General features: G+C 43.1%; 1 protein-coding gene across 1 annotated transcript in view; it reads left to right on the plus strand.

Annotated features, from left to right (window-relative positions):
* Positions 1-24,856, plus strand: part of ALK (ALK receptor tyrosine kinase) — a 626,252-nt gene that overhangs the window by 432,188 nt on the left and 169,208 nt on the right. The window contains exon 6 of the mRNA XM_079969155.1: positions 15,947-16,078. Coding sequence (XP_079825281.1) covers positions 15,947-16,078 — 132 coding nt within the window. The remainder of the gene's footprint in view (positions 1-15,946; positions 16,079-24,856) is intronic.

Genomic DNA, 24,856 nt, shown 5'->3' on the forward strand with positions numbered 1-24,856 from the left:
GTGAAAAGGAAGTTTGATAGTTGTATGGGGGTGAGAAGAGGAAGCTCTAGGGGGTTAACATAGCAGGGAGTCAGGTTGGCTTTGCCCCTAGGGTAGTATTCAACTATTATTCAGTGGGTCTACTCTGTGTTAAAATTAATTGAATATCAGTCCTGGTAAATGTAGCAAGGGGCATGCAAATACATACTCCGAAATTTACTATATTAAACTAGGGTCACTTGCATACTTAACCCCAGCACCAAGAACCCCTCCCACTAGATGGAACACATTGCTGAAATCTCTTCTTCACCCACTGTATTCCACGTTCATTTGCTCTGCAATACCTGCGCTGTGCTGGCTTTTGCGGAAGGATCCTAGCATTTCCCTTAAACTAATAATCATTTTTTTTAAAATCAAAAAACTGCTTACTCTCACAATAGCTCTGGCTTGCGATTGCTACTGGCTGGGTTCAGACATAACATAAAACCATGTTTTATGTGCTAATAAGAGAAGAGCTCACACCATAGTTTGAGGCTCCAGCTTTGCAAGATACAAACCATAGTTTAGAGCTGTTTCTCATCTGCTTGCTCAGGACTTCAGAAGTTCACTCTTATGGTGCAGCAGTTTTGTGAGGCAGAACAATGGTCCTAACTGCTTTCTCATCACAGTACCTCGGTTAAGCGCACCTTGACTATTACACTGCTCAGAGATTGGGATGGTGTGCAACGATATGATCAGATTTTGTTTGGCGAAGCAGGGATATAAGAGACATCCTGGACCTTCTGCAGAGAATGAGGGACAAGGGAGAAATTCCTGCAGAATGACATTTTTAATATATCCGGTTAACATACAGAGACGCACACAGCTGTTAGTACCGAGGGCCTTCTGTGGTTCCCTCACTGTGAAAAGTGAGGTTACAGGGAACCAGGCAGAGGGCCTTCTTGGTAGTGGCGCCTGTCCTGTGGAACGTCCTCCCATCAGATGTCAAAGCAATAAGCAACTATCTTACTTTTAAAACACATCTGAAGGCAGCCCTGTTTAGGGAAGTTTTTAATGTTTAATGCTGTATTGTGTTTTTAATATTTGGGTGGGAGCCGCCCAGAGTGGCTGGGGTATAAATTATTATTATTATTATTATTATTATTATTATTATTATTATTATATTCTCTGGTTGTTCCTCCCAATCTGCTTTCCATCCTGCTAATCCAGTCAAAGACTAGCTTACAGCTGCAGTCTTCTAAAATCTTGGCTAGGATCAAGGAATGGATTCTTAATAAATCCGTAGGGCCTCCATGCAGTAGTTTGTTTCTGCTGTCAAGTTGCAGCTTGAAGTGCCATTTGTTTAATGCTACTGTTTAAATAATAATTTATAAGACAGCTAGCCAGCCATTCTACAGCTTAATGACTGATGCAATTTATGGATACCACAGGCTATGTAAACACAGTTGTAAATATAAAGGATGTCTCCCACAAATTTTTACTTTGATCCTTATTCAAAATAATTCATCCTCCCACCCCCCCACCCCTTTCTCCATTGTCTATTTTTGCATGTGACAGGATCTGGACAAGAGCACACAGTTTTTGTCTCCTAGGCTCTACTAGTTGGGAATGGAAAATTAAATGTCCATTTTTTAATATCAAATAAATCATTCTAATTAAAAATTAATTAAATGCCCCAGCCTCTGAGCTGGAATACAAATGCATTTATTTGAATGTTCAAGTGTTTAAAACAAAGTGGAATTTGTTTTGAGCTTTTCTTTTCATACATATTTTGCCATCTAATCTTTTTCTGTCTGAATCACCCCTTCTGCAGGCATGCTCTGAATATGTAACCAGGAGAGCCGAACAGCAATTTATCTGGTGACATAAACCCCCAATAACTCACACAGTGTACGTTGCTGCTGCTTGTGTACACTGACCTATATAATACAAGTGTGTATGTGTGTGTAATGCATATCTAAGCTCATTCAAGCTCCTTGTCAACTGTGATAAATGAGCAGACAAATGCGGTATGTTGTTTCACAGCAGTAGCTGGTAGAAATTTCCTGACGGCTGATTGAGAATGATGGTTTTTAAATGATTGCGATCAATGGCCATTGGGAGACTCAAAAGCTCTGCATTCCAGGAGGGAAGTGCAGAAAGCAAAGGAGGCTCTGGATTGTCTGTTTCAACAACCCTATTCAGGCATTTAATTCCCCCACATGATTAGAATTGCATGAGGGAGGGTGGGGGGCACCCTAGCCGAACCTACTGGTTCACTTCCATCCACATCACCCATCGCTGTCGCTCTCCTTGCATTGGAAGACAAATATTCTCAGCAGGGATCCTGCTGAACTTTCAGAGCTTCCCAGAGTAACAGAGAGCCCTGCACCATTGGGGTTCTAAACTGGACAGGGAGCCTCTACGAGTACAGAGCAGCAAAAGGAGGGCAATGGAAGCAGCAGTGAGGCCAAGATGGAGGAAGAGCAGAGCAAGCTAGTTGACCCCTGTTCCCTTCCCTTCATTGCATGAGAAAAATGTTTGAGCAGGACTAGTGTTCCTCTAGGGACGCGGGTGGCGCTGTGGGTTAAACCACAGAGCCTAGGACTTACCTAGCAGTTCGAAAGCACATCAAAGTGCAAGTAGATAAATAGATACCGCTCCGGCGGGAAGGTAAACGGTGTTTCCGTGTGCTGTTCTGGTTCGTCAGAAGTGGCATAGTCATGCTGGCCACATGACCCGGAGGCTGTACACTGGCTCCCTCGGCCAGTGGAGCGAGATGAGCGCCGCAGCCCCGTAGTCGGTCATGACTGGACCTAATGGTCAGGGGTTCCTTTACCTTTACCTAGTGTTCCTCTAGTTAGGTAGCATCTGTGTACATGGGGATTCGTTCAGTGCTAGCGTGGCCCTGTGCCCTACTTTACAGAGGGCAGTCCAGTATAGGGAGGACTACCAGAGGATAGTCCTGTATTAGAGTAAGTCTTTTATTGAAAGAGCAGTCTGCTCCAAGTTCAGCATTTGTACGAAATATTTTCATTGGTCAAATGGATGTGAAGTTTCTTTGTTTAAGGCTCTGTACACGCTCCCATTTTCTCTGCATCCAGTGTGCCCCCACTGCTGGATAACGCCGTTATCCACAATCCATATCCTGTCTTGTGCCTATCCAGTCATTTATAATGGAATGCTGCATTTGGCTGAGTTTTCCTGCAAACTAAAGAAAAAGAACAGCCTAGCTGCATTTTTGTGCTGGTATTGTGTGCTCAGCCCAAGTATCTCTTAACTTTCAGGTGTTTACTGGAAACTTACTTTGTTGCTGCAAGCCTTTGGCCCTTGGGTTTCTAGCATTTGCTGTGCTGTTTTGTTTTGTTTCAAATTACTGTTTTAGATGTGGCTCCATTTGCTGCAGTCATGAACTGTTCTGACAATAATTTCTATTTTGTTGAAGCGTTTTACTGTCAGCCACTTCATGCATCCTTGTGGAAGTGGGAGAGTGAATTTAGCTCCCCCCCCCCCCCCCGTGCTCATCTCACCAATGAGCTCAGTGATAGAGCACATATATTGTATGGAACAGGTCCCAGGTTCACTCCTTGGCTTCTCCAGCTAAGACGGGGAAAGGGTCCCATCTGAAAGCCTGGGGAGATAATTAGAGCAGACACTACTGAGTTAGGCCAGAGGTCTGACTCTGTATAAGGCAGCCTCATAGGTTTCTGTTTATCAGAGGCTTACTTTCAGCAGGGTTGATGGACAACACTTCTTCCATTTTTTACCACAGCACAAGTCTGCCCCTGGCTGCCCAGCCAACATGTTCTTAACTCCAAAATTACCCAGGCAGAGAACGCATGATAGCCACCACAAAAAACATGGTAAACACCAGTGGGCCTTGATGGCCAACATTTTAATTGAGTCAGTATGCAGCACCATGAATTCCAGGTGTGTTTTCTTGTCAGCCACCATCAGTTCAGACCCCATTAGTGTATATGTGAAGTTATGGTTATTGATACTGTCAAAGAACTCTCAATGGTTAGTTAGATGGAACTTACCATTAGAGGAACTCTGCTTATTCTTCTTCAGGAAAACTTGTTATTTTATGTGCTTGGCAATTATATATTTAACCATGCTTTCTCCCATAAATTAATTGGCCTGTAAATTCCCAGATTTCCCCGGATACGTTTTTAAAAGGGCATTTCATTGGCCTCTTTTTCAGTCCTCAGATATAGAGGCCTATCTTAGGTATATGGTACATATTTTTCCTAGAATATCTGTACATTTCACATTTGAGATCTTTAAGAACTTGGGTGTATACCACGAGAACCTAGTGCTTTTAATTTGTTAATGAGACATAGAATATAATTTCCTTTCACTATTTGCTTCAGTTCTTCAGGCTCCCTTCCTGAGAAAGTTAGTTCAGGTCCAAGGTTACGTTCTACTTCTTCCATAGTGAAAACAGCTGAAATAATTTATTCAGTCTTTCTGGAAGCTCCATTTTTTCCTCCATTATCACACCTTTAATTGCCCTGTCATCCAAAGGCCCAATCAATTTCCTAGTTAATTTCATGCTTCTAATGTATTTACACATTTTAAAATTGTTTATAGTAACGTGCTCCTCAAATCCTTTTTTTTTTCTTGCACTCTATCTTTTATTTTGCAAGTTCATGATTCTTTTTGTCCTCCACATTTCAGCAAGACTTCCATTTTCTGAAAGAAACCTTGTTTCCAAGAGTTTCCTCGATTCTGCTCATAAACCACACTGACATCCTCTTGGACTTGGTGGTTCCTTTCCCATTCTGCAGTACAGTCATACCTCATGTTGCATCCGCTTCGGGTTACGTCCCGCAGCATCCCAGAAGTACCAGAAGGGTTACTTCCGGGTTTCGCTGCTCGCGCATATGCAGAAGCACTAAATTGCACCGTGCGTGTGTGCAGATGTGGCACTTCTAGATGTGAACGCGTCAGGTTTCGGACGTGCCTTCAGGACGGATTACGTCCGCAACTCAAGGTTCCACTGTATACATCTGTTTACATAAGTGTATATTTCCCAGATTTATGTAATGGACACTCCCATGAATGTATAGTGTTGCAGCCCCCTAAATTGTATATGTCAACCACTAAAAAAAAGTTGTTGTTGTTGTTTAGTCGTTTAGTCGTGTCCGACTCTTCGTGACCCCATGGACCAGAGCACGCCAGGCACTTCTGTCTTCCACTGCCTCCCGCAGTTTGGTCAGACTCATGTTTGTAGCTTCAAAGACACTATCCAACCATCTCATCCTCTGTCGTCCCCTTCTCCTTGTGCCCTCCATCTTTCCCAACATCAGGGTCTTTTCCAGGGAGTCTTCTCTTCTCATGAGGTGGCCAAAGAATTGGAGCCTCAGCTTCACGATCTGTCCTTCCAGTGAGCACTCAGGGCTGATTTCCTTCAGAATGGGTAGGTTTGATCTTCTTGCAGTCCATGGGACTCTCAAGAGTCTCCTCCAGCACCATAATTCAAAAGCATCAATTCTTCGGCGATCAGCCTTCTTTATGGTCCAGCTCTCACTTCCATACATCACTACTGGGAAAACCATAGCTTTTACTATATGAACCTTTGTTGGCAAGGTGATGTCTCTACTTTTTAAGATGCTGTCTAGGTTTGTCAATGCTTTCCTCCCAAGAAGCAGGCATCTCTTAATTTCATGGCTGCTGTCACCATCTGCAGTGATCATGGAGCCCAAGAAAGTAAAATCTCTCACTGCCTCCATTTCTTCCCCTTCTGTTTGCCAGGAGGTGATGGGCCCAGTGGCCATGATCTTCGTTTTTTTGATGTTCAGCTTCAGACCATATTTTGCGCTCTCCTCTTTCACCCTCAATAAAAGGTTCTTTAATTCCTCCTCACTTTCTGCCATCAAGGTTGTGTCATCTGCATATCTGAGGTTGTTGATATTTCTTCCAGCAATCTTAATTCCGGCTAGGGATTCATCCAGCCCAGCCTTTCGCATGATGAATTCTGCATATAAGTTAAATAAACAAGGAAACAAAATACAGCCTTGTCGTACTCCTTTCCCAATTTTGAACCAATCAGTTGTTCCATATCCAGTTCTAACTGTCCCACATAGAGATTTCTCAGGAGACAGATGAGGTGATCAGGCACTCCCATTTCTTTAAGAACTTGCCATAGTTTGCTGTGGTCGACACAGTCAAAGGCTTTTGCGTAGTCAATGAAGCAGAAGTAGATGTTTTTCTGGAACTCTCTAGCTCTCTCCATAATCCAGCGCATGTTTGCAATTTGGTCTCTGGTTCCTCTGCCTCTTCTAAATCCAGCTTGCACTTCTGGGAGTTCTCGGTCCACATACTGCTTGAGCCTTCCTTGTAGAATTTTAAGCATAACCTTGCTAGCATGTGAAATGAGTGCAAATGTGCGGTAGTTGGAGCATTCTTTAGCACTGCCCTTCTTTGGGATTGGGATGTAGACTAATCTTCTCCAGCCCTCTGGCCACTGCTGAGTTTTCCAAACTTGCTGGCATACTGAGTGTAGCACCTTAACAGCATCATCTTTTAAAATTTTAAATAGTTCAGCTGGAATACCATCACTTCCACTGGCCTTGTTATTTGCAGTGCTTTCTAAGGCCCATTTGACTTCACTCTCCAGGATGTCTGGCTCAAGGTCAGCAACCACACTACCTGGGTTGTACGAGACATCCATATCTTTCTGGTATAATTCCTCTGTGTATTCTTGCCACCTCTTCTTGATGTCTTCTGCTTCTGTTAGGTCCTTACCACTTTTGTCCTTTATTATGGTAATCTTTGAACGAAATGTTCCTTTCATATCTCCAATTTTCTTGAACAGATCTCTGGTTCTTCCCATTCTGTTGTTTTCCTCTGTTTCTTTGCATTGCTCGTTTAAGAAGGCCTTCTTGTCTCTCCTTGCTATTTTTTGGAAATCTGCATTCAATTTCCAGTATCTTTCTCTATCTCCCTTGCATTTTGCTTGCCTTCTTTCTCCCGCTATTTGTAAGGCCTCATTGGACAGCCACTTTGCTTTCTTGCATTTCCTTTTCATTGGGATGGTTTTCGTTGCTGCCTCCTGTATAATGTTGTGAGCCTCCATCCATAGTTCTGTCCAGCAAATCTAAATTCTTAAACCTGTTCCTCACTTCCACTGAGTATTCATAAGGGATTTGATTTAGATTGTATCTTACCGGCCCAGTGGTTTTTCCTACTTTCTTCAGTTTAAGCTTGAATTTTGCTATAAGAAGCTGATGATCTGAGCCACAGTCAGCTCCAGGTCTTGTTTTTGCTGACTGTATAGAGCTTCTCCATCTTTGGCTGCAGAGAATATAATCAATCTGATTTTGATGCTGCCCATCTGGTGATGTCCACGTGTAGAGTCGTCTCTTGTGTTGTTGGAAAAGTGTGTTTGTGATGACCAGCTTGTTCTCTTGACAGAACTCTATTAGCCTTTGCCCTGCTTCGTTTTGCTCTCCAAGGCCAAACTTGCCAGTTGTTCCTTTTATCTCTTGATTCCCTACTTTAGCATTCCAATCCCCTATAATGAGAAGAACATCCTTCTTTGGTGTCACTTCAATAAGGTGTTGTAAGTCTTCATAGAATTGGTCAATTTCAGTTTCTTCAGCACCAGTAGTTGGTGCATAAACTTGGATTACTGTGATGTTAAAAGGTCTGCCTTGGATTCGTATCGAGATCATTCTATCATTTTTGAGATTGCATCCCAGTACAGCTTTTGTCACTCTTTTGTTGACTATGATGGCCACTCCATTTCTTTTGCGGGTTTCTTGCCCACAGTAGTAGATATGATGGTCATCTGAACTGAATTCGCCCATTCCCGTCCATTTTAGTTCACTGATGCCCAGGATGTCAATATTTATTCTTGCCATCTCACTTTTGACCACATCCAACTTACCCAGGTTCATGGTTCTTACATTCCAGGTTCCTATGCAATATTTTTCTTTACAGCATTGGACTTTCCTTTCGCTTCCCTTTCGCTTACAGGCATATCCGCAACTGAGCGTCGTTTCAGCTTTGGCCCAGCCGCTTCATCAGCTCTGGATCTACTTGTACTTGTCCTCCGCTCTTCCCCAGTAGCATGTTGGATGCCTTCCGACCTGAGGGGCTCATCTTCCAGCGTCATACTTTTATATGCCTGTTGTCTCTGTCCATGGAGTTTTCTTAGCAGGGATACTGGAGTGGCTTGCCGGTTCCTTCTCCAGGTGGATCACGTTTGGTCAAAACTCCACTATGACCTGTTCATCTTGGGTGCCCTGCTTGGCATAGTTCATAGCTTCTCTGAGTTCTTCAAGCCCCTTCGCCACGGCAAGGCAGTGACAGTAGGAGGGGCAATTCATAGCTCCCCTCCCCTCCTGCAGCTTTCAGATCAGATCTTTTAAGCAATGATGTGAGTGACCCTCATCAAAACACAAGGGCAGTGCTCAGTGAAACAGAGCAACTTACAGGAAATAAATAAATATAAAAAGCTGCCTGTAATACAGAGTACCCTGTTTAGAAACCAGAGCCCTTTATTTTTTAAAAAAGCCCCCTCCTGAACCGATTTACACTGCAAAATCATCTTGGGGGAAAATAGTGGTTGTTTTCCCTCACGCTTCATTAATTTTTAGTTTTGTCAGGCAATATAAATAAAAGTATCAAGTGCGCCTCTAATTGAATCACTAGTGATTCCCGACTCCCTGTAGTACTGAGGAAACATGATGTAGCTGTGTTGTTTAGCAAGGTTGGATGAGTCAGGCAAACAATGGCTCATTCTGCCAAGGGGGGTTCAGGTACTGCCTCTGCGTTTTATCTTTTATTGTATAAACAGAAATCAGAGTTGTCATCGTGAAGGATTTGCAGCCCTGATGGGCTACTGATGTGGCATCATTCAAACACAGTTTCGTACAAGGAAAGAGCCCAGGGAGAAGCAGAGCTGCAAGTGGGAAACAAGGAAGGCAAGGACATCGTGCCTTTCATACTTTGTACATCCTTCTCTGAGTGGTGAGAACATGTACATTAACAATACAATCTCGTACATGTCTAATCAACAGTAAGACCAGGGCCTTTTTGCAACTCAGTTCCGGCACCTCTCAGTTGGGTGCCATTACTATTCTAAGAGAATGAGGTGAAATAGAACTAAGTAAGTCCCGTTCGATTCTGCTGCCGAAGGCTGCAATCCTGTGCTTGCTTACTTGGGAGTAAGCCTCCAAATTCATTGGGACCTCCTTCTGAGTTGGCAGGTATAAAATTGCACTGTAAGTTGCTCTGTTCTTCTTTCTCAAGAATGGATTTCTCCAACATGGTGGCTTTTATACTCTCTTGATAGTTTTATTATCCTCGTACTGGCACCTCTTTCTATTACAATTAATGGAGCTTCAGTTGTCACTGTTGCTTGCAAGTGTGATGGATCTCTCTGGAGGCTGGAAGTCCTTATCAGGAAATTAGTGCCTTTATTTGACCCAAGTTGAAATGCAACTTTGGTGGTTTACATCAATATTCCGATGGAATGGTACAGTACTCAAATCAACCCCCTTGATTGAGGCAACATTTTAAGGAATATGATTTTGTTGCTGTTTTTCAACTGAGAGAAATTTATAATTGGATAGTTAGCACAGTGTGACCAAGAATAAGTGTTTCTCCCTAAGGTTTCCGAAGGTGCACAGGGTATTTTTTGTTCCAGTAAAAAATCCAATCTGCAGCAAATCCTGTGCCCTATTCTGATAAAAACAGCCTGTTTTCTGGTTATTTAGGGCTATGGTTAAAAGGTAAAGGGACCCCTGACCATTAGGTCCAGTCATGACCGACTCTGGGGTTGCGGCGCTCATCTCGCTTTATTGGCCAAGGGAGCCGGCATACAGCTCATGTGGCCAGCATGACTAAGCCGCTTCTGGTGAACCAGAGCAGAACACGGAAACGCCGTTTACCTTCCCGCCAGAGTGGTACCTATTTATCTACTTGCACTTTGACGTGCTTTCGAACTTCTAGGTTGGCAGGAGCTGGGACCAAGCAACTGGAGCTCACCCCGTTGCAGGGATTTGAACTGCCGACCTTCTGATCGGCAAGCCCTAGGCTCTGTGGTTTAACCCACAGGCTATGGTTAGTACATTGTAAAACAGATACTAACTTATAATGGCCCAGTTTGCATGCTACAGATTAATAAGGAAGGAGGCATGACAGTGCATCCTGCTGAACAGTTCACACTCCACAGGTCCCACCACACAGCAAGGGACAAGCCAGAATCTGGTTTTTTCATGAAGTTGGAACCTGGGCTTGTGATTTGTTTCCCTTGAACAATCCATTAGCAATAGGCCAAGAACGAAGCTTTGTTACCACTTGTGGTTTGTTTGGCAAGAAACAAACCATGAGCCAGTGTTAAGTTGTCATGTCAATATTTTGATTTATTTTTTCTGTGGAACAGGAGAGGAGTGTAGCAAGAGCTTTTCAACAGTGTGCACCAGCACACTGCTCATTCAAAGTAAACCATAGTTTTTAGTTTACAGCTTCCTCCTCACACTTCACTCTTAGTACTTCAAGATTAGAGGTCTTGTTGGAGCTATCCTCTGAGAGCATAGCTGCCTTGTTCTTCTTTAGATTACTTAATTAGGTGAGAACTAGAAACTTTTCTATCCAAGTTATGTACCGGTACTTCCTACAATAAACTATGCTGTTATTTTTCTTACTCTACAAGAATCTCTCTTTGTGTGACTGGAACAAGTAAAATCTGCTCTCTAACCAGATTCACTAACCAAATTCTGCTTGCTCTGTGTACTAAAGGGTTTCAGTAAGCAATTGACTCTGTTACCCCAATAAAAAAAACAATGTAAAAAACTAATTAATTATGTATCATTTGTGGACTTAAAAAACAAGCACAACGATGTTTGCATTTGCTGGACTTATTTCCATTCCTGACCACAGAGGGAAATGCAAACAGCAGTAATTTTCACTTCCATTTCTGTTAGAATCTTCCAACATCCCTGTTATTCCTACATTACTTTTTCATGACATGGATATCTATAGTGTGAATGATCATTACATATGAAGGAAGTTCTTAAGCGGCAAATATGCCCAGCCTCTCAGCCCATTCTCATATACCTTGAACCTGCACATAATAGACTGCCCCAAATCTCTGGGTACAAAAATGCTGATATATATGTAGAACCATCCCTCCCTCCCCATAGGATATCCATACAGTGAAACATATGAAACATATGAGGTAGCCCATTCTTTACACGTGGAACACAAACGCTTCCCCCAGGTGGGCCATGTTCTTTCCTAGTGTCTAGATTTGTCTCAGTCCTGTGCTGCCTTATGCCATATTCCCAGTAGTTAAAAACGGGAGTGCTAAGTATCTGTCTTCATTGCTTGCGTCAGCGTTGTCTTGAAAGTATGCTGTGCACATACAGCGTGCAAGATCAGGGGAAGATCTGTATTACTAAATCGGTCATTAAAGATGTAACATCATAGTCAGAATCAATCACTCAGTCATTTTATTTGCATGGCACCTTCTCAAAGTTAAAACCTCAGTGCAGCTTACAACTAACAAAAAAGTACATAACTACACACATATCAAAAGTAAGGTAAAGGTAAAGGTAAAGGTACCCCTGCCCATACGGGCCAGTCTTGACAGACTCTGGGGTTGTGCGCCCATCTCACTCAAGAGGCCAGGGGCCAGCGCTGTCCGGAGACACTTCCAGGTCACGTGGCCAGCGTGACATCGCTGCTCTGGCGAGCCAGAGCCGCACACGGAAACGCCGTTTACCTTCCCGCTGGTAAGCGGTCCCTATTTATCTACTTGCACCCGGAGGTGCTTTCGAACTGCTAGGTTGGCAGGCGCTGGGACCGAGCAGCGGGAGCGCACCCCGCCGCAGGGATTCGAACCGCCGACCTTTCGATCGGCAAGTCCTAGGCGCTGAGGCTTTAACCCACAGCGCCACCTGCGTCCCCATATCAAAAGTAGTCCTAAACAATAAACAAAACATCAAAATGTACACAACCAAACTGAACAAGTTCCACATAAACCACAAGATCCAAAATAAAGATTTTTTTAAAAAAGTCACAACAATCCTACAGACAAAAGAATCCCCCAAACAATACCCCAGCCCAAGATTCTGTTCAGCAGCCTCAGCTTTTGTAGTTGGAGTCAGTCAGGGCCCCACTCGCCCAGGCCAGGTTGGAAAAGGCTTTCAAGGCAGAGAGCAGGTCTTCTAGGACTCTCAACCATATTTCCTCGCATCACCTCCAGCACAATGACTTAGATCCAGTGAACCATGAGGTGAGTTCTGCTTGTGCAATGGACCATGCCTGCCTCCACCTTTCCACTGCAGCCCCTTGTCCCTTTCCCCAAAACCTTGTGGAAGGGCATTTGATGATGTGGTGGGGCAGAAATCAGCTGAGACTAGAGACAGTTCTCTTGCATGATTGGAAGTGCTTTCTGCTCCATAAGGAGCTCTCTGGTTCTAGTCTAATAGTTTTCAAGCAAGTCAGCTCACACATTTAGCTTCCAGCCATTCCAAGCCCTTTGCACATGTTTACCAAATAAGCAAAATGATTACGTGTGGAAAGGTAGCTGGCTGCCCTTGGCCTTCAAATGTCCACCCATTTTGTGTGCACTTAGGCTTTGTGCACAGAGGAGGCGATGGATGTGCAGATATTGAGTGTAGGGACAACAGGCAGAATCTTTCTCTATGATGTATTCATTCTGTACATCATGTGCAGACTGGGCTCAACTGTATAATGATCAAGTTTTTATTTAACAGAATTTGTATGCTGCTTAATTGTAAATAAAACCTTAAGCAGTTCTGCAAAGCTATAAAACATATTGTGATGGTTCTAGGGGTTGCTCGTGCGTAAACCGGTGCAACACCTGACTGGGTTGCCTGAGTGAACCTTTTCTGTCCGGACAGCCACTCGTCCGTGGCTGTCTCAATCGCTGGCAGAATCTGTCAGTGGGCGTTTCTTGAACTTCTTCCAGCAAAGAAGCTCTTTGACGCCTAGTCTCCTCCTACTCTCCCTGCGCGGAAGCCTTCTGCGCAAGGAGGGTGTGGGCAGCGGAGGACCCGTGCTCACCCCGCTGGTCCCCGGTGAGGAGCCATGGGACCGCCTTGCCGATTCCCCCATCTGCCCCCCTTCTCCACTGGTGCTACGCTGATTTCCTTCCCCAGAAGATGGGCTGCTTCTCCTCATCCCGGGACGCTCTCCGGAATCCCTCTGGAGCCCTCTCTCTCCCTCTGGCTCCGATGGCAGTTCCCTGGCACATATATTGTCAGCAAATGTCAAAATTAAAAGTAACTTTTATTTAAAAAATCAGAATATAAATAAAACCAGCAGCTTAAGACATACATTAGAATATATTGGCTTTACATGTCTGGGTAGGGACAAATAGAAGATGCGTTCACTCCGCTATGGCTTCCCTTTATCACATACACAGCCCAACAAGACAATGACAAGAATCCACCGACAGCATATGAATCTATATGGCTAACCTGATCCAAAACACTCACCCACCCTACTCACACACAAAAACAAAGCTCATCACAAACGAGCAACCACACCCTAGGCCAACCCCAACCTCTCTCACCACCAAAGGAACACAAGTGAATAGCAGAGAACCTGCACAAGTGACACTGACGCAAAACCCCACACATCTATTAAGTAAAACTGAAACATTGCCACCCAACCCCAACTCCACTCACCATTCCCCCCTCTACCTCTTTCCCCCTTTTCTTCCTAAAGTAACACTAATGTCTCAACAAATGAAACTGATCTGTAAAAATGTTACTTAAAAAAAGAGACCTTGCACATACTTTTGTAAACCAATAAAATCTTTAATAAAAATGCATTTAAAAAAAAAAAAGTTTTTACCAGGCCTGTAAACACCTGCCTATGTATAGAGAAAATGCATGTGCAAACTATCCTCTACTACTATTAATCACAGAACTCATTTTCTCTATTTGTTACATTGGCCAGATCCATCCTTTGGGTTGCATTTATGCATCTCTTTATCTCTTTCTCTGGGGGAAGCACTGGAGGGAAAGGGTTTAACATCTGGAGAAGGGCCAAGTCTATAAAAATATTTTATTTATATACTTTTACAATTCTATGGAGCTCATGGCTTACTTTTGGCATCTCCCGTTCGTTTAACTTTCTAGAAGAATTTTAAGGGATTTAGTAGTTTCCATGAAAAGAGACTATGTTGCTGATTGAACTCTATTCATCCACATAAAAGCAAGAACAAAGAAAACAGTAGCACACCAGCTTTTTGTCTTTTTTTTCAAAGCAATGAGTTCTCTCAATAGTGCAATAGTCCCGGAGGTGGTGAAGGAAATGCATTATTAGGTTGCGATTTACGGAACCACTTGAAGTTCACTTCTTCCATGTGTTTATTGGAGTTTCTTTATGTGAAGCAGCAGCGTTTCCCTTTGCCTTCCTCTAGAAGCCACATCCAACATTTCTCGCAGGTTAGGAGCCAGCATGTCCAGAGATAAAGCAGTGGGGGGGTTGGTAGTGCAGGTTGCCAGTGAATCCATGCCTATTTAGCTCTGGTATTTCTGCAACACTCCCAGACCACTGACTGGACCCTGAGACGACTGCTTTCATAAAAGGAGGGAACATAAAGCCTGTGGCTCATACATTGGCACAACGCTATTTGGGCTGGGGCATATTTGTTCCTTCTCACAATCTGCCTGCTTCAAAGCAGGATTTCAAAATATGTGACATATCAAGCTGAATGCAATCCTAATAACCTGGCATGGTGGCCCACCAGGTGCTTTTTAGACCTGTTTGGCTACCTGCCTTGGACTACAAAAGCAGTGAGATGAATGGGGGGGAGCTGCAGTGAGACCCAAAAGTTCCCATTCAGGCACGGAAGGTTCATTCTAGAAAGGAACTGGTTTACTGTAATGGCTGTAAGCTGAGCTGACCCAAAAGCTGCAGCTAGTGCAAAATGCAGCTGCTCAGCTGTTCGCCAGGGAAGAATATTGACAGCATGTTATGTTGCTGGTGCAATAATTGCACTGGCTTCCAGTTAACTAGATTCAAGGTGCTGGTATTGGACAGAGACCAGGATATCTAAAAGCTCACCTCATACCCAATCAATCATCATTCTGCAGGAGTGGGCATCCTGCGGGCACGATTTCAGAATTGGGCCTTTGGTATGGTGGCATCAACCTTTTGGAACTCCCTCCCATGGCAAACCAGACAAGCACCTTCTCTGTTGCCTTTTCAGCGCCTGCTAAAGACATTCCTCTATCAACAAACCTTCTATAAACCTTATCCCAGTTGATATCTGGCTTCAATTTTCAATTGATTTCATGTATCTGATGCTTTTAAAAACTGTTTTTAACATTTATAGTTGTTTCTTAAATGTTTTTTATATGCAGCTATTTTTAACTGTCTTACATGTGTCATTGTATTTTAAACTGCTTTGAATTGCCTCAAGGGAAGCAATTTATAAATTAACTAATTGAAAATCGTAATTGATTGCAAATGAATTAATTGCTTGTTGCAAACAATGAGCTTAATGCTTAACCATCTTATAATACGTATTATCCAAATTCTTATTAAATGCATTATGTCCCCTTTTGTTAATTCATCACATTCTTATACACAGCATGGAAGGAAAGACTTACATGTACCCTACACACATTCCCCATTGCCCCATTGGTTACTCTATGAAAATTGCATATTAAATGATAAGACATATTTAACATCTAGGTTTGTCTTAAGTTTTGATCTTATTTATTTATTGAATTTCTATCCTGCCCTTTCTCTCAAATGAGCCCAGGACTGCAAAGACACCCACAATCAAAGAACAACGGCACCTTGATCACTTCAGTTATTATGTTAGCTTGGGAGTATAGGAAATGTAGGTTGAATTTTTGCCCTTCCTAAATTGGCCTTAGAGTTTTCTGGATTATTGTGGCCTGTTTCGTGGACAGTGTGGAGCTGCAAAGCATACTGCAGCACAAATTGCTGTGGAGAAATTTCAGCGGATCTCTCTTCTTTTACACAGGTTCTCCTTCTGGTCCTAAAATGGCTCTGCAGAGTTCCTTCAGCTGCTGGAATGGAACTGTGATCAAGCTGGGACAGGTGTGTGACTTCATCAGAGACTGTACAGAGGGAGAGGACGAGGGACAGCTGTGCAGTAAGTAAATTAAAAATCAACACTATTTCCTAATATCTTAAACCAATGGGAATGACATAATGCCTTCCTAAACACATCAGGGAATCTGAATTGATGCTTAGAATGCTTGCACATGCTATACATGGACTGCATTCAAATAAATCGAGGTCACTACCTTGTCTGACTTAGGATGCTTTTCGCCTCTAGCTTCAAATGTGATATCTAGCTTTATCCCTGTGGGGGAAGCATAGCTCAATCATTGAGTGTCTCCTAAAAAAGGAATATTCTTGCCTCTCTTGTACATTCTGGATAATGCTTCCTAGTGCAAAGGAATATGGGCAAGAACTAAGATAACTTCTGAAAGCATAGACGGCCAGTCAATGTTCCTGTAGTCTTTTGGCTAAAGCTGAAATCAATGACCTGTGGCTCAGTACAGGTTATGCCATTTTACCCAAGCAGTGCATCAAGACCTGAGAATTTCCAGGTGTTCGTTTTGCTCTAGCTGTATCTCTTGTACGCTAGTCACGAGATTTTCTTTGTATCTGTAGCTCTGAGCAGCAGCCCAGCCTGTTTCGGAACTGCTTAGATCTGGATAATAATAATAATAATAATAATAATAATAATAATAATAATTAAAAAAAATTATTTATACCCTGCCCTCCCCAGCCAAGGCTGGGCTCAGGGTGGCTAACAAGCAATAATAAAAACAAGTTGAATGAATACAACTTAAAAACAAGATTAAAATACAACAATTAAAATATTGAAACATTAAAATATTAAAATGCAGCCTCATCACAGGAGGAGAAAGGAGAAAGGAAAAAGAAAGAGGGGGAGGGAATCAAAGTGGCTCCAAGCCAAAGGCCAGGCAGAACAACTCTGTCTTACAGGCCCTGCGGAAAGAAATCAGATCCTGTAGGGCCCTGGTCTCATGAGGCAGAGTGTTCCACCATGCCGGAGCCAGAGTTGAAAAGGCCCTGGCTCTGGTTGAAGCCAATCCAACTTCCTCAGGGCCCAGGACCACTAGGGTGTTGCTATTTATGGACCTTGAGGCTCTCCATGGGGCATACCGGGAGAGGCGGTCTCGTAGGTACGAGGGTCCTAGGCCGTGAAGGGCTTTAAAGGTCAAAAGCAGCACCTTAAATCTGACCCTTTACCGGGAGCCGGTGCAGTTTGAAAAGCACTGGGGAATATGCTCCCATGGCAGAGACCCCGTGAGGAGCCTCGCTGCAGCATTCTGCACCCACTGGAATTTCTGGGACAGCTTCAAGGGCAGCCCCGCGTAGAGCGAATTACAGTAAAAACAAATTTCTGCCCACCTCCCATTCACTATAATGAGGATTTTAACAATAGCTATAATTCCCACCCCATCCAGAAGTGGGTGGAATTTTCATGATTAATCGAAGGTTAATCCCAGTTGTAGGGAGATACATCCAGGGGTCCTTTGTGCAGCGAACCTTTCTTTAAAAAATAAGAAAGTGTGTTTTGCTTTCTGCAGGCTTAGATGCAATTTGCAGGCATGGTCACCCCTTCTGAAGGGATGAAGCCTGTCAGGTGTCAATGGTTCTTCCATATGGGCAAAGTTCAACATTTTGGGGTGGGTATAACAGGAATCATGGGGTGGAGGATAACATGGATCCCCAGGAAACAATGAGGTATATGTCAGCCTCCCGACTCAGATCTTGTTACCTCAAAGGTTGTTGATGGGAACAGGCTGCTGCGACCAGTTGTTTGTTTGTTTTTTTGTGATACTGCCTCTTCTCCCTGGGAGAGAGTCAGATCTCTCCTTCAACTTGCATAGGGGAAGAGTAATGGTGGGGGCGGGGTGGGGACCCCAGCATGGAACTGCAGAAATATGCTTTAACAATATGTACACAGGAATTGGAGTCCACTGAGAAAATAATTCACTGTGATTAAAGCCTAGACCTGCCTGTCACACTGAAAGAATCCACCCTGACAAGGCATATGCCTCTCCACCCTTTTTGCTCATGCTGTTTCCCTAGTCGGCTTAGTTTTGCTTCAGAAATACATGAATGAATAAATAAACAAATAGGGTAAAACAGCAATATTTTGGGGAAACTCGAATCTACAGAGTGACTTGGAAACTCCTGATCTTACCTGAGACACCTCATCAATAATACAATCTCTACTGTTATACTGTAAACCGCCCTGTGATCCTCAGATGAAAGGTGGTGTATACATTTAATAAATAAAACAAATAAAAAACCGAATCTGACTCTGGAATGTAAAAGCCCCGCCCAAATGACACCATTTGCCTCGTAACTCAGGAAGTACTCAGAACTCCAGTGCATGCCTATAATTTCTGGTGCTAAAGTGCAACATATAGATAGTAGGTGTAAAATGAGAGGCAAATTGGTCACTTTGGGGTGGGGACACAAAGCAATCAAGCTCATGATGAATAAGAGGGGGAAGTTTCAAGGACATGTAAAAGACCCTCCAAGTGTCCCTATTTTTCAAGGACAGTCCCATATTAACAGAAGCTGTCCTGGTTTCTGATTTGATCCCGGAATGTCCCACTTTTCCTTAGGACGTCCCATTTTCATCAGAGAAATGTTGGAGGGTATGGAGTTATGCGACCACCAAGCCAAGGAGATAAGTAGCTCTACAACCTCTAGAACACATTGGAAGGCAGCCCTGTATAGGGAAGGTTTTTAATGTTTAATGTTTTATATATGTTGGAAGCCACCCAGAGTGGCTGGGGCAGCCCAGTCAGATGAGCAGCGTAATAATAATAATAATAATAATAATAATAATAATAATAATAATTGAATAGGATATCCCTATTTTCATCAGAGAAATGTTGGAGGGGATGATATCAGAGCTGTACATGGACAGCCTGTGCAAAGAGGCAAAGAGGTGGCATTTCATAGAAATAGGCTTTTGTCAATTAAAAGTTTGTCCAAGGGTTGCAAATGGGAGCACTCTGACATCTGGAAAAGTTACTGTGACAAAAAGGGAATGGAAAGAAGGATAGACATGCCCAGGTTATAACATGAATCGGCACAGCAAACATGAATTGCGCAGCTGAAACACCATCAAACATGGTGATTCAAGCTTCACTCACTGTGTGTGGGAGGTGGAAGTGTGCAGAATGAGATTTAGGGAATGAGTTTTCCTGCCGTATCCTCTTGTTGAGACAGGAAATGAGTAGTGTGAGTTTTAGATGAAACACGAGCAGGTGACTGCAATGTTCTCCTGACAGTTCTGTGGAGGCCATTTTATGATGAAAAAGGCTGATTCATTTGAACTTTGCTGGTAGATGCGAACCAGCACAAAACTACCCACAAAGGAAATAGCAATATAACATTTCTGTAATATTGCAGTGTTCTTCCTCCACATAAATACAAAAAGTTTTCTGCAAATTGAGGACTTATCTGCACAGTCATTTCTGGATTACTCAAAGTGCTGCTGGATATAATGTGCAAAGCAGGTATTCTTTCTCCTGCAGCAATTTCATGATTGGCTGGCTGTATTCTCCCACTTTCTCAAAATGTGTCACTAATGTGCCTGAAAACACATCTGTGAGAAAACTCTACTGGGTGGAGGAAATTTGAGACCAGTACCTTGCCCAGAGGGACAAGAACAGCCTAGAATATGGGCAGGGTGATATTTCGAGACTTGGGGTTTTCTTTCATATCTCGAAACTTCTGCTCTCCAACCTTAAAAGTGCAGAGGCCTGCATAATGATCATCACCATCACCCTTAGAAGTTTGAGTAATCGCATGGGAGAGAGCTTCCTCTGTGGTAGCCTTAAAACTGTGGAACTCCCTCCCTGCAGAACTGTGCCTAACATCGTCATTATTCATCTGCATCTTTACTCTGGCCTTTGACAGCTGAAAAGTAAGTTTTGTGACATGCCACAAAGCTGTAAATTAACCTGCTGATTGTTGTGCATGGTTGATTGGTTTTGTTTTAAATTGTGCTGGTTTTGTTGTTGTAATCTGCGGCCAGACCTTATGGTGAAGGGTGTGTCAGAAATCCACTTCATCATCACCAACACACATAGCAAAACTACAGGCTTCAAGCCAGGGTACCTCCCATAGTGTCGATAGACAGTTCCCATCTTTAGCCAGAGTGTGAAATTTGTCTAAGACTAGTTCACAACTTCATATATAGCCCCTGAACATAGAAGCCAACTCCTAGGGGCAGAGGTCCCTTCAGGCTCCCCCTAAAATATTTGAGGGTACCTACCCCCCCAAGTTGATGGGCATTGCCATTCAAATAGTGTGCATGCACCATGTTTTGTGATTGATTATGCAGGGTGTGGCTTACCTGCCCCCCGCCAATATTTTAAGTTCGCACCCCCTGAATGTGTATTGCATTGTATCAGTTATAAGTAATTAAGTGTGTGTACCACCACATAGAGGGACGCGGGTGGTGCTGTGAGTTAAACCACAGAGCCTAGGACTTGCCGATCAGAAGGTCGGCGGTTCGAATCTCTGTGACGGGCTGAGCTCCCGTTGCTCAGTCCCTGCTCCTGCCAACCTAGCAGTTCGAAAGCACGTCAAAGTGCAAGTAGATAAATAGGTACTGCTCCAGTGGGAAGGTAAACGGTGTTTCCGTGCGCTGCTCTGGTTCGCCAGAAGCGGCTTAGTCGTGCTGGCCACATGACCTGGAAGCTGTACGCCGGCTCCCTCGGCCAGTAAAGCGAGATGAGCGCCGCAACCCCAGAATCGGTCACGACTGGACCTAATGGTCAGGGGTCCCTTTACCTTTACTTGCCACCACATAGAGGGAGGGCAAGTTAGCAAGGAAATGAGTGAGCAAGGAAGGAGAAGGAGGGTGAAAAGGTGGAAGAGGAAGCCTCTGCCCCGCTGCTGCTTTAAAAGGCAGAGTCCTCATAGTCACTGTGTGAAGGGATGCCAGCAGTGAGGCAGTCCCTTGCTGCTTTCTGGGCACACAGTGAATAGGTTTTCTGCTCTAGTACATAGACTATGAAAGCAGCATGCCTATTCACCCAAGCTGCCCTGTGAGAGGTGGTACCTGGAAGAAGAGGAAGAGAAGCCGCTGCCACTGCTGCCATACACAGTAGCTATGGCAACCCTGCCATGCAAAGCAGCAGCAGGAAGCAGCTTCTTCTTCATCCTTGGTGGCTCTTCTCTCAAGTGCTGCCAGAAGCAGCTGCCTCAGCTCACATCATTGGTTGGCTGGTTCTGAGAAGATGTATAATAAGGAGGACCACTTAACCTTCTGGGGGCATGGGGCAAATCTATCAAGTTTTATTCACTTTTAGTGGTTCTACCCAAATGTATGGGGGATTAATTTCATTCCTAAAAGATACTGCAGGATATGAACTTTCTGAGGATCTTTTAGCAGCTTTGACTTAGCTACTTATGTGATTTATAGAGGAAGGTGAAGGAATGTGACTTGGAGTTTGTAGATACATTACGTGCAGCAAATATGAATGTTGCAATCAATTGGATAAAAATCCACAGATGACCAAAATAAATCCATAAATGAAGCAAAAAAAAAAAAAAAGGTAAAAGCCACATTAGAAATGATTCATCCAAAATTATGCTCATTTATCTGTACATTGCTGGAATGGCAAACATAATTAGCAACTAACCTTGGTGTTATGGTCATCACTATAATATTTATAGTCTCAGTTTATAGGGAGGTGTTTTTATGAAAATTCAGAGCCATATTTCCGAATATCATCCCAGTGCTCAATTGTTCCTTAAGTGGTCTATGAGCGTCAAGATTGGCCCTGTATATCTTCACTTTTCAAAACTCTTTCTATCGCCTGAATTATCCTTAAATTCTCAACAGAATAAGGTCATGGTCGGTAGCAATGGAGCCATGGTGGTTCTTTCATGCATCTGATATTTAATGCACATGCAAACATACCAAGACATGTAAATGATAACCACAGAAAGTGTTTTTGTGAGCTCTGTGCAAGGCCTTTGCTAATCAGGATTGTGCTAATAAGAGTCTAATCTGTGCAAACCAAAAAAAGAATCCAGACAATGTAATCTGACACATGAGCTAGAAACTACAAAGCTTGCAGTGGAATTGCAATAAATAGCTGTCATTGGTTTGCCACATGTAGGAGGCATTACAATAAGTGAAGAAGTCTGTGCATTCATAGTACAAGACAGCCAGAGGTTCATAAAGACATATTTATGACAGAAGAAAGTGGTACACTGGGCTAGCAATTGCTCTTTTTATACATCACTATTTCTCGCTCCACAATAAGCTTTCCTGCCGCTTCCCCACCTCCCAGGCCCTAGGCAGTGTTTGATGCTTAGATGTCTTCTTCTGACTGCTCTGGCTTGTTTACACCATTCTGTATACTGTATAGCAGGCACTAAAGTGAATTCAGCTGGACTGCATGCTGAGCTGTTTCAAGGAGAATTCTGGGTATACTTACTTGTGACATTTTATTCAGAACTTAGCCTGAGGAGGGGAAGTAAAAATAATCACAAAGTGGGGATGGAATCTTCTGTGTTTCGGAGTTCAAAATCCCAATGGAAGTAGAATGAATGTGCCATTTTATTTCTATAAAGGGACAACATGGAAGAACTTTATAATAAAATACTTTTCTAGAACTATGCAAAAAATTTTCAGGCAAACCATTTGGCAGAAGAGGGGTGGTTGGTGAACCTCAAAATGAGCTGCTTGAGATCATTTAAAACCATGTCTTCTTCCTACTAAATAATCTCAAGTCAACAAGAGATCACGTACCTAGTGTGGTGTTGATGTGGCACTTCATTGCCATTGAGAGTTCACATCATTGAGTAGTGGCTTTTCATTGCCCTTGCTTTCTCTGAATGGAGTAGAGTGGAGAAGGAATGTGAACTCTTTATTTTAGAAGAATAAGCCTGCAAGTACTGTATCTAGCAACAAAACCACATCTGCCCTAATTTGAAAATTCCCTCCATGCACAATTGCTCTGATGTGCTCATGGAGGTGTCTGGCCTGATTGCTTTCTCCATTCATTTCTGTTAACATAGCTGATTTGTACACACTTCTGTTTGTGCATGCAGAATAACTCTCTCTCCCCTCCCCCCCCATTGGAATTGTTGTGCAAGAGATCCTTGTGTGCAGCTGAGTTCAGATGGCTGTCTGGACTGAGGAGAAGGAATGCTCAGCAAAACTTCAGGGGCAGACGACTTGAATGTTAGGGTAGATGGATAGGCAAATATATAGGTAGCCTCTGGTGTAAGCAAATCAGTTCATCGCCACTCATGAGTTTTATTTAGTACTGTCATGTCCATCTCATTGTCTTCAAAGGTGAAAATGGGAACAGCAGCAACCAACCAAACAAACAAACAAACAAACAATTAGTACTATAGTTGGTTAATTTTATTGTTTTATATTTTAAGTGACATTGGGCACTTGTTAAAAGGGTAAATGTTTTCATGTTAAATAAATTAACAACAGCAACATAAGAAAATCTTGTTTCCCACTCTGAGCTTTAAGAATAGGGCAGGCTACAATAAAATGTTCATTTAACAGGACCATGGCAAGAATGAGAGGAAACAGTGTAAAAAAGAAGAGAGGAGTTTTGCAGAGCCACAAACCTCTCTAACACTTTGAGCATGAGTATATTAGACTTAATATTGATTTAGCGAGGAATCCAATGTCTTAAAAAAATCCATATTACTTTCTGCATAGAAGCTTTCTTAATATGACAAGACAGTAATTGAATAAATATGAGTTTCAAAATTGCAAGCACTAAAACGCATTGATTTTTTTTTTAAAAAAAGAAATACCTCCAGGTCTAAAAAAAAGGTTGAATGTGTCACATGATTCTTACCAAAGCAGAATTTTAGAAGTAACAGAGTCTCTACAAAAGAAAGAATAAAAGTACAAGGGTATGCAGTAGCAACGATGAATTTAGCCGCTCTGATTCACAGCCCTGTGTGTGCAAACTGGGAGGTCCTACTGAAGTATTTGACAGGCTGGCGCTCTCCACAATGCTGGATGGGGCTGGTGAGAGTTGCAGCCCAAAAGCACTGGGTGACAATGGTTTGGTGATGGCTGCCTTACTATGTGAGTGGCTCCTTCATTAAGGATGGGGGAAGGAATTCAGTTCAGTTCACATGTAAAGGTAAACCTACATAACTGACACTTCCTGAAACAATATACGGACCGAAACAAAGCCATCTTTCAAGATGTGCATGTCTCCAAATTTTGCAAAGCAGTTCTCCAGCGAAGTGATGTGTAGAGAAATGCACATACAGGGGCAAAGCATGCATAAAATCCACTTTTTAGTGCAAATAACATTCAAAAATGCATTATATTTGGGGTAATTATTTTGAAGTAATAAAAGTATATTAAAAAGGTAAAGGACCCCTGGACGGTTAAATCCAGTCAAAGGCAACTATGGGGTTGCGGTGGGCATTTGTTCACAGACAGCTTTCCGGGTCATTTGGCCAGCATGACTAAACCGCTTCTGGTGCAATGGTGCACTGTGATGGAAACCAGAGCACACAGAAACACTGTTTACCTTCCTACCGCAGTGGTACCTATTTATCTACTTGCATTGGCATGCTTTTGAACTGCTAGGTTGGCAGCTCACCCTGTCGCACTCCATCGTGGGGATTCAAACTGCCAACCTTCTGATCAGCAAGCCCAAGAGGCTCAGTGGTTTAGACTACACCGCCACCAGAAGCTGTTTAGTCATGCTGGCCACATGACCCAGAAAGCTGTCTGTGGACAAACACCCGCTCCCTCGGCCTGAAAGCAAGGTGAGCGTTGCAACCCCATAGTCACCTTTGACTAGACTTAAGCGTCCAGGCGTCCTTTACCTTTACCTAAAAGTATATTAGGCAACAT

Source organism: Podarcis cretensis (genome assembly GCF_951804945.1).
Source record: "Podarcis cretensis genome assembly, chromosome: 3".
NCBI lineage: Eukaryota > Metazoa > Chordata > Lepidosauria > Squamata > Lacertidae > Podarcis > Podarcis cretensis.